At 63.2% G+C, this 10040-nt stretch overlaps 1 protein-coding gene across 1 annotated transcript in view; it reads right to left on the reverse strand.

The window, feature by feature from the left end:
* The window catches only part of MMP15 (matrix metallopeptidase 15), a 9589-nt gene extending 812 nt beyond the window's left edge, over nt 1-8777 (reverse strand). The window contains exons 1-8 of the mRNA XM_064159761.1: nt 8258-8777; nt 4991-5139; nt 4503-4625; nt 4096-4403; nt 2069-2230; nt 1721-1935; nt 345-483; nt 4-112 (exon numbers count right to left, since the gene is read on the reverse strand). Coding sequence (XP_064015831.1) covers nt 4-112; nt 345-483; nt 1721-1935; nt 2069-2230; nt 4096-4403; nt 4503-4625; nt 4991-5139; nt 8258-8389 — 1337 coding nt within the window. The 5' untranslated portion in view covers nt 8390-8777. The remainder of the gene's footprint in view (nt 1-3; nt 113-344; nt 484-1720; nt 1936-2068; nt 2231-4095; nt 4404-4502; nt 4626-4990; nt 5140-8257) is intronic.
* Between the last annotated feature and the right edge of the window lie 1263 nt (nt 8778-10040).

The following is a 10040-nucleotide window of genomic DNA, read 5'->3' on the forward strand; positions in this document are numbered from 1 at the left end:
CACCAGACGGCCGTGTCGATGCTGTCGTAAGGGATGCCCTGCCCGTAGGTGACCAAGGGCTGGGGGTACCCAGGCTCCAGGTTGGCTTCTCTGAAGAGCCAATAACGGTCACCTGGAGGCAGAAGGGATGGGCAGAGGGGCAGGTGAAGCAGCTAAAGCACAGCTCAGCTGCAAGGATGGACGAGGGAGGGTGGCACGATGCCCGCAGCCCATCGGTGCCTGCGGGGTTAACAGCCAGCGGGTCTGGAGAGGAGGAAGCCCTCAGGAGCCTGGCAGGGTGGCACCGGGGGGGGGGGTGGGGATGCTCCTCCAGCTGGGCACTCCCAGCCAGCTGCCCTGCTCACCTTTGAAGAAGACGAACCTCCCATCGTGCCTCTCGTAGGCGGCGTCGATGTCCCCGGGCAGGCCCCTCCAGAAGTGCCCGATGGGCATGGGGTAGTTGTCCAGCACTCGGTTGTGCCTCACTCGCCAGAACCAGCGACCCTGGAGGGGTGTGGGCAGAGGGTGGGGAAGGGGCAAACGCAGGGACACGCTCCCAGGGCCAAGCAAGGTGCCAGGAAGGTGGGGCAGAGAGTCGGAGAAGCAAGCAGCTTGGAAGAGAGCTCCGAGCTCAGCCAGCCCAAGGTAGCAGCCAGCCCTGGCCAAGCAACCAGAGCATGGCACTCAGTGCCCAACCTAGCACCCAGACCTGGCCAAACAACCACACCATGGCACTCAGTGCCCAACCTAGCACCCAGCCCTGGCCAAGCAACCAGAGCATGGCACTGAGTGCCCAACCTAGCACCCAGCCCTGGCCAAGCAACCAGAGCATGGCACTCAGTGCCCAACCTAGCACCCAGCCCTGGCCAAGCAACCAGAGTATGGCACTCAGTGCCAACCTAGCACCCAGCCCTGCCCAACCAACCACACCATGGCACTCAGTGGCCAACCTAGCACCCAGCCCTGGCCAACCAACCACACCATGGCACTCAGTGCCAACCTAGCACCCAGCCCTGGCCAACCAACCAGACCATGGCACTCAGTGCCAACCTAGCACCCAGCCCTGACCAAACAACCACACCATGGCACTCAGTGCCAACCCAGCACCCAGCCCTGCCCAAACAACCACACCATGGCACTCAGTGCCCAGCCAGCCTTGCCTCCAACCCCTCCAGCCACGGCCACTCCACCACCTCCCTGGGCAGCCCATGCCAGTGCCAATCACTCTCTCTGCCAGCAGCTTCCTCCTCACAGCCAGCCCACACCTGCCCTGCCACAGCTTCAGCCTGGGGCCCCTTCTGCTGCTGCTGCCTGCCTGGCACCAGAGCCCAACCCCACCTGGCTACAGCCTCCCTGCAGGCAGCTGCAGGCAGCAATCAGCTCTGCCCTGAGGCTCCTCTGCTGCAGCCTGCACCCCCCCAGCTCCCTCAGCCTCTCCTCACAGGGCTGTGCTCCAGGCCCCTCCCCAGCCTTGCTGCCCTTCTCTCAGCACCTTCCAGCACCTCAGCAGCTCTCTGCAATGGAGGAGCCCACAGCTGGACACAGCACTCCAGGGCTGGCCTGAGCAGGGCTGGGCACAGGGGCACAAGAACCTCCCTTCTCCTGCTGCCCACACTGCTCCTCAGCCAGCCCAGGATGCCACTGGCTCTGCTGCCCACCTGGGCACACTGCTGCCTCCTCTGCAGCTGCTCTCTCCCAGCACCCCCAGGAGAGGGGCAGCAGGGGGGTGCCAGCCAGGTACCTTGAAGACAAACATCTCCCCACGCAGCACTGCCACCGTGTCGAAGTCGCCGTCGCAGATGTCGGGGCCGTACTGGTCTGGGCTGCCAGGCCTGGGGGGTCTCTCTGGTTTGCCTGGGGGGGGTGGCTTAGGGGGTCTGTGATCTGGCCTGCCAGGTCTCCGGGGTGTCACAGTGGGCAAAGGCTTGGTGGGCTGAGGATGCCCATCCACGGTACCTGCACGAAGCCAGCAGGAGAAGGGGTCGGGGGTGACGCAGACCAGCCGGTGCCCACGCCTCGGTCTCCCAAGGCTGGCATCCAAGCCCCCCCACTTCTGGGCTGCTGCCCACCCCTGCCAGCAGCTCCTCACCATACAGCTGCTGGATGCCCTTGAGGTCATCCTCAGGCAGCTGGAAGTTCTCCGTGTCCATCCACTGGTAGAAGGGGGCCATGATGGCGCTGGGGTTGCTGGAGTGCTCCAAGCCCAGCGAGTGCCCCAGCTCATGCACAGCCACCAGGAAAAGGTTGTTCCCTGCAGAGGAAGGGCAGGCACCCTCAGCACCCCCACCCTGGGCAGAGGGCACCACAGGGGGCACAGAAAACACAGAAGCTTAGAGGCTGTGGGGGGGGGGAATCATCCAGTCCAACCCCTCCAGTCACCCAAGGTAGCTCACACAGGAATGCAGCCAGGGAGGGGTTTGGAAAGCCTGCAGAGGAGGCTCCACAACCTCCCTGGGCAGCCTGCTTCAGGGCACTGCCATCCTCACTGTCCACCTTCAAATCTCTGCCCTCTGCTCCTGGGCTTATTGCTGTGCACCACTGAACAGAGCTTAGCCCCCTCCACTTGACCCCCACCCCTCAGCTATTGAGAGAGGTCTCCTCTCAGCCCTCTCTTCTCCAGGCTCACACAGCCCCCAGGGCTCTCAGTCTCTCTCCACAGGGGAGACGCTCAAGTGCCCCACTCATCCTCACTGGACTCTCTCCAGCAGGTCTCTGTCTCTCCTGAACAGGAGGGGGCAAGAGGTCCTCAGCTCCCAGCACCCTGCAGTGAGGGTGCCCACGGGGTGTAGCTACCCCTGCCTGACCCACGGTGCTGCAGCTGCTCTCCCTTGCCAGCTCCTCAAACCCTGCCAGGCTCACCCTGCCCAGGTGGTGTAGCTACCCCTGCCTGACCCACAGTGCTGCTGCTGCTCTCCCCTGCCAGCTCCTCAAACCCTGCCCAGGAGTTGTAGCTACCCCTGCCTGACCCACGGTGCTGCAGCTGCTCTCCCCTGCCAGCTCCTCAAACCCTGCCAGGCTCACCCTGCCCAGGTGGTGTAGCTACCCCTGCCTGACCCACGGTGCTGCAGCTGCTCTCCCCTGCCAGCTCCTCAAACCCTGCCAGGCTCCTGTGCTTGCCCTCCTCACACACATCTGCATTCTCCAGCATCACCCTGCAACGAGGGTGCCCAGGGGGTGTAGCTACCCCTGCCTCACCCAGGGTGCTGCAGCTGCTCTCCCCTGCCAGCTCCTCAAACCCTGCCAGGCTCACCCTGCCCAGGTGGTGTAGCTACCCCTGCCTCACCCATGGTGCTGCAGCTGCTCTCCCCTGCCAGCTCCCCAAGCTGTGCCAGGCTCACCCTGCCAGGCTCCTCCACTTGCCCTCCCCACCACCTCCTCCCCAGACACATCTGCATTCTTCAGTGCCACCCTGCAATGAGGGTGCCCAGGGGGTGTAGCTACCCCTGCCCCACCCATGGTGCAGCTCCTCAAACCTTGTCAGATTCCTGCACTTGCCCTCCCCAGACACATCTGCATTCCCCAGCATCACCCTGCGACCAAGGTGCCCAGGGGGTGTAGCTACCTCCACTTGCCCTCCCCTCCTCCTCCTCCTCCTCCTCCTCCTCCTCCTCCTCCTCCTCCTCCTCCTCCTCCTCCTCCTCCTCCTCAGACACATCTGCATTCCCCAGCATCACCCTGCGACCAGGGTGCCCAGGGGGTGTAGCTACCTCCACTTGCCCTCCCCACCTCCTCCTCCTCTTCCTCCTCCTCCTCCTCCTCAGACACATCTGCATTCCCCAGCATCACCCTGCGACCAAGGTGCCCAGGGGGTGTAGCTACCTCCACTTGCCCTCCCCACCTCCTCCTCCTCCCCAGACACATCTACATTCCCCAGCATCATCCTGCGACCAAGGTGCCCAGGGGGTGTAGCTACCTCCACTTGCCCTCCTCACCACCACCACCACCTCCTCCACCGCCTCCTCCTCCTCCTCCTCCTCCTCCTCCTCCTCCTCCTCCCTCCTCTTCCTCTTCCTCCTCCCCAGACACATCTGCATTCCCCAGCATCACCCTGCAACCAAGGTGCCCAGGGGGTGTAGCTACCTCCACTTGCCCTCCCCACCTCCTCCTCCTCCTCACCAGACACATCTGCGTTCTCCAGCGTCCAGGGCTCATCCGAATCGAAGTGGGTGTCGCCTCCCATGCCAGGACCAGGGAAGTAGGCGTGAGCCAAGAAGCCTCCGACGCCGTCGAAGGGGGAGCTGTCGCCGTGGAAGCCGGAGGCGAAGAGCACCATGATGTCAGCCTCCTTCTTCCTCTTCTGCCGGATGTCCTCGTAAGGCACCTCCCGGAACGCCAGCGGCGTCGCCTGCTCCCACACCCGGAACGCCTCCCGCACCGCCTCGGACGACCGGGACCGACCCAGCTTCTCCGTGTAGTTTTGGATGCTGCCGGCAAGGAACCCTCCTGAGGACCTGCACCTCGGGTTGGGGTCGGTCCCTTCCCCCCCGCAGGGATGCTCTGGGTGGGGGGGAGGGGAGGGTTACCTGAAGGTGAGATGGTTCTGGCTCCAGCGCCGCCCCGTCAGCGCGTACCGCTTCCGACGCATGTTGGACTTCATCCGCGCCCCGAACTGGTCTGGCACCCCGCAGCGGGGGCGTCTCATCCACCTGCCGGCAGGGCAAGCAAGGCCAGGGGGCTCAGCCCGCAAGGCGTCGAGGCAGGGCGGGGGAGGAGGAGGAATGCCACAGCAGGGGGGAAAAAAAAGAGGGAGGGATGCGCCCCCGGAGGGATGCGCCCCCGGAGGGATGCGTCCCCGGAGGGATGCGGCCCCGGAGGGATGCGGCCCCGGAGGGATGCGGCCCCGGAGGGATGCGGCCCCGGAGGGATGCGCCCCCGGAGGGATGCGCCCCCGGAGGGATGCGCCCCCGGAGGCCGTGCGCCCCTGCGCAGCCTTCAGCAGGCGCTGGAGGGCAAAGCCGGCGATGCCAAGCGTGTGGCAGGCTGGCACCGAGGGGACGCGGAGGAAACTCACGCCTTGGTCTCCTCGTCCAGGACGCCTGTGACGGGGATGCCGTAGAACTTCTGCATCTCGGCCAGGGCGGCGGAGAAGGTCTGAGCCGAGCGCATGGTGGACATCTGCCGGCTGGGCTGCGGCAGGTAGCCGTAGAGCCGCAGCCATGCCTGTGCCAGGAGAGCCGGGCATGAAGTGGGTGAGCAACGGTGCCCAGGGAGGGGCTGCAGCTGCCTTCAGAGCCGGGCATGAAGCGGGCAAGCAACGGTGCCCAGCAAAGGGCTGCAGCTGCCTTCAGACCCGGGCATGAAACGGGCAAGCAACGGTGCCCAGCAAAGGGCTGCAGCTGCCTTCAGACCCGGGCATAAAGTGGGCAAGGAACGGTGCCCAGGGAGGGGCTGCAGATGCCTTGAGACCCGGGCATGAAGCGGGCAAGCAAATGGTGCCCAGCGAGGGGCTGCAGCTGCCTTCAGACCTGGGCATGAAGCGGAAGGGGAAGGGGCTGGGGAGGGAGGAGAAAGGGGCTGGGGAGGGAGGGGAAGGGGCTGGGGAGAGGAAGGGGAAAGGGGCTGGGGAGAGGAAGGGGAAAGGGGCTGGGGAGAGGAAGGGGAAAGGGGCTGGGGAGAGGAAGGGGAAAGGGGCTGGGGAGAGGAAGGGGAAAGGGGCTGGGGAGAGGAAGGGGAAAGGGGCTGGGGAAGGAGGGGAAGGGGGCTGGGGAGGGAGGGGAAGGGGGCTGGGGAGGGAGGGGAAGGGGGCTGGGGAGGGAGGGGAAGGGGGCTGGGGAGGGAGGGGAAGGGGATGGGGAAGGAGGGGAAGGGGCTGGGGAGGGAGGGGAAGGGGGCTGGGGAGGGAGGGGAAGGGGGCTGGGGAGGGAGGGGAAGGGGGCTGGGGAGGGAGGGCGGGGAAGGGGGCTGGGGAGGGAGGGCGGGGAAGGGGGCTGGGGAGGGAATGGGGAGGGAGGGGAAGGGGCTGGGGAGAGGAAGGGGCTGGGGAAGGAGGGAGGAGAAGGGGATGGGGAGGGAGAGCCCCGAGAGGGGCAATGGGCAGGAGGGTGCCGGGGCGCGCCGGGACTCTTCCTTCCTTCCCCCCCGCAGCCCCCTCCCGTCTCTTCTGCTCGCCGCTTTCCTTCGCTGTTCCTCATCTCCTGATCGCTTCCAACATTTCACCTTCAGCTTTTTTTTTTTCTCCCCCCATCTTTTTTCCTTCACTTTTCCATCTTTTTCTTCCTTCAATTTGCGTTAATTCCTTTCCCCTCCCCTCCCCCCCCCCTTGCTTTCCATTTTCCAAACCCTTTCCTATTTCCTCCCTTCTCTTCAACTCGGGTTTTTTTTTTTTCCCCACCCCATTTGCCAGCTTCTTTCACTTCCCACTTCTCGGCGGTTCCCATTTTTAACCTTTTCTTCACCTTTTTGGTTAGAAACTTTCTTAACTCCTTTTTCCCCCCCCCCCCCCCCCTTTCCTCATTTTTTCCCCTTTTCCTTTATTTTTTTCCACCCTTTCATTTTTCCCCTTTATTTTTCCTCCTTTCCTTTATTTTTCCCTTTATTTTTTCCCTTTATTTTTCTTTTCCTTTATTTTTCCCTTTACTTTTTCCCCTTTATTTTCCCCCCTTACCTTTAATTTTCTCCCCTTTCTTTTCCCCCTTTCCTTTACTTTTTCCCTTTTATTTTTTCCCCTTTCCTTTACTTTTCCCCCTTTATTTTCCCCCCTTTCCTTTATTTCCCCCTTTATTTTTCTCCCTTTCCTTTACTTTTTTTTCCCTTTACTTTTCCACCTTTCCTTTTTTCGCTTTATTTTTTCCTCTTTATTTTTCCCCTTTCCTTTACTTTTTCCCCTTTATTTTTCCCGTTTTCTTTACTTTCCCCCCCCTTTATTTTTCCTCCTTTCCTTTATTTTTCCCATTATTTATCCTCCTTTCCTTTATTTTTTCCCCTTTATTTCCCGCTCCTTTCCTTTATTTTTCCCTTTATTTTTCCTGCTTTCCTTTATTTTTCCCTTTATTTTTTCCCCTTATTTTTCCTCATTTCCTTTATTTTTCCCTTTATTTTTCCTGCTTTCCTTTATTTTTCCCCTTTACTTTTTCCCCTTTATTTTTCACCTTTCCTTTATTTTTCGCTTTATTTTCCCTCCTTTCCTCTATTTTTCCCTTTACTTTTTTTCCCATTAATTTTTCCTCCTTTCCTCTATTTTTCCCTTTACTTTTTCCCCTTGATTTTTCCTTCTTTCCTTTATTTTCCCCTTTACTTTTTCCCCTTTATTTTTCCTCCTTTCCTTTATTTTCCCCTTTCCTTTTTCCCCTTTATTTTTCCTCCTTTCCTTTATTTTTCCCTTTAATTTCCCTTTATTTTTCCTCCTTTCCTCTATTTCCCCCTTTATTTCCCCCCATTATTTTTCCTCCTTTCCTTTAGTTTCCCCTTTATTTTTTCCCTTTATTTTTCTTTTCCTTTATTTTCCCCTTTACTTTTCCCCCTTTATTTTTCCTCCTTTCCTTTATTTTTCCCTTTATTTTTCTTTTCCTTTATTTTCCCTTAACTTTTTTCCCCTTTATTTTTCCTCCTTTCCTCTATTTTCCCCTTTATTTTTCCCCCATTATTTTTCCTCCTTTCCTTTATTTTTCCCTTTATTTTTCTTTTCCTTTATTTTCCCCTTTATTTTTCCCCCATTATTTTTCCTCCTTTCCTTTATTTTTCCCTTTATTTTTCTTTTCCTTTATTTTCCCCTTTACTTTTCCCCCTTTATTTTTCCTCCTTTCCTTTATTTTTCCCTTTATTTTTCTTTTCCTTTATTTTCCCTTAACTTTTTTCCCCTTTATTTTTCCTCCTTTCCTCTATTTCCCCCTTTACTTTTCCCCCATTATTTTTCCTCCTTTCCTTTATTTTTCCCCCTTTATTTCCCCCTCCTTTCCTTTACGTTCCCCCTTTTCCTCCCCCCCCCTCCCTCCTTTTCCTTCCTTTTTACCCTTTCACGACTTTCCCCCCACGCACCCCACCCCCGCGGCAGGGTGGCAGAGCCAGAGAGCCTTTATCAAAGCCCTCTTTTCACCCCCTCCCCCGCCGCGGGCACAAAGCGCTTCCTCCTCCTGCCGCCGCCGCCGCACCCGGGGAGGGGAAGGGAAGAAGCCGGGGGGGGGGACACACCGGACCCGGTTCTCTCCCCACTCTCCCCCGCGGCCGCTCCCACGTTAAGCCCTGCCTGCACCTGCGGCCCATCCCCGGGCACAGCCGCAGGTGCAAGCAGGGGCGTCCCGGGCAGCTCCCCGCCACCCCCGCCCCCGCCGCCGCCGCTCACCTCGGCGTTGATCTCCTCGCTCGCCGCCGCCGCCGCCGCCAGCAGCAGCAGCACCACCACTAACGGCGGGGGGCAGCGACTCGCCCGCAGCGTCCCGCCCGCCCGACAGGGGGCGCCGTCACCTCCTGCCATACCGGGCCGCGCCGCCGCCGCCGCCGGTACGCGGCTGCCCCCCGGGGCCGCGCCGGGCCGGGTCGGGCCTAGCGCGGCGGTGTCGGAGCTACGCCGTCCTCATGGCCCGGGGCCGGGCCGCCGCCGGGGGCTGCTCACGGTACATGGGCCGTGCCCGTCGCCTCCCGACCCGCCTTTGTGTGTGCGGGATCAGGCCGGCGGCTCACGACACATGGACGGGCGCGGCGGAGGGCTTCGGCTGGGCTCGGCGCGGCGGGGAGGGTGCGCTCGGCTAAGGCTCAGCTTCCCGGTCCGGCCTAGCCCTGCCCGCCCGCAGCGGCAGTGAGAGGGGCGCAGGGACGCGGGGCGCGGCGGCAGCGGCGCGGCGAGAGGGCAGGGCGGAGCCGCGGCTCGGAGGAGGAGCTGCGGCGGCCGCGGGCGGGACCGCGGCGGGGCGAGGCGGAGCCGGTGCGCGGCCTTGACCTCCGGCGGATCCGTTCCCCACCTGCTTCCCGCCGCTGGGACGCGGCCCCGCCGGCACACCTGTCCCACGGTCACGGCGCCGGGACCCGCCGGTCCCGAGCAGAGCAGGGGCACGGCCGCGGGCACCGCCGGTCGCAAGCAGAGCAGAGCAGGGGCACTGCCGCGGGCACTGCCGGTCCCGAGCAGAGCGGGGGCACGGCCGCGGGCACCGCCGGTCCTGAGCAGAGCAGAGCCGGGGCACGGCCGCGGGCACCGCCGGTCGCAAGCAGAGCCGGGGCACGGCCGCGGGCACCGCCGGTCCCGAGCAGAGCAGAGCGGGGCACGGCCGCGGGCACCGCCGGTCCCGAGCAGAGCAGAGCCGGGGCACGGCCGCGGGCACCGCCGGTCCCGAGCAGAGCAGAGCCGGGGCACGGCCGCGGGCACCGCCGGTCCCGAGCAGAGCAGAGCCGGGGCACGGCCGCGGGCACCGCCGGTCCCGAGCAGAGCAGAGCCGGGGCACGGCCGCGGGCACCGCCGGTCGCAAGCAGAGCCGGGGCACGGCCGCGGGCACCGCCGGTCCCGAGCAGAGCAGAGCCGGGGCACGGCCGCGGGCACCGCCGGTCCCGAGCAGAGCAGAGCCGGGGCACGGCCGCGGGCACCGCCGGTCCCGAGCAGAGCAGAGCCGGGGCACGGCCGCGGGCACCGCCGGTCCCGAGCAGAGCAGGGGCACGGCCGCGGGCACCGCCGGTCCCGAGCAGAGCGGGGGCACGGCCGCGGGCACCGCCGGTCGCAAGCAGAGCGGGGGCACGGCCGCGGGCACCGCCGGTCGCAAGCAGAGCAGAGCGGGGGCACGGCCGCGGGCACCGCCGGTCCCGAGCAGAGCAGAGCAGGGGCACGGCCGCGGGCACCGCCGGTCCCGAGCAGAGCAGAGCGGGGGCACGGCCGCGGGTACCGCCGGTCGCAAGCAGAGCAGAGCGGGGGCACGGCCGCGGGCACCGCCGGTCCCGAGCAGAGCAGAGCGGGGGCACGGCCGCGGGTACCGCCGGTCCCGAGCAGAGTGGGGCACGGCCGCGGGCACCGCCGGTCCTGAGCAGAGCAGAGCCGGGGCACGGCCGCGGGCACCGCCGGTCCCGAGCAGAGCAGAGCGGGGGCACTGCCGCGGGCACCGCCGGTACCGAGCAGAGCAGAGCGGGGCACGGCCGCGGGCACC

This window comes from Pogoniulus pusillus, chromosome 20 (genome assembly GCF_015220805.1).
Source record: "Pogoniulus pusillus isolate bPogPus1 chromosome 20, bPogPus1.pri, whole genome shotgun sequence".
NCBI classification, from domain to species: domain Eukaryota; kingdom Metazoa; phylum Chordata; class Aves; order Piciformes; family Lybiidae; genus Pogoniulus; species Pogoniulus pusillus.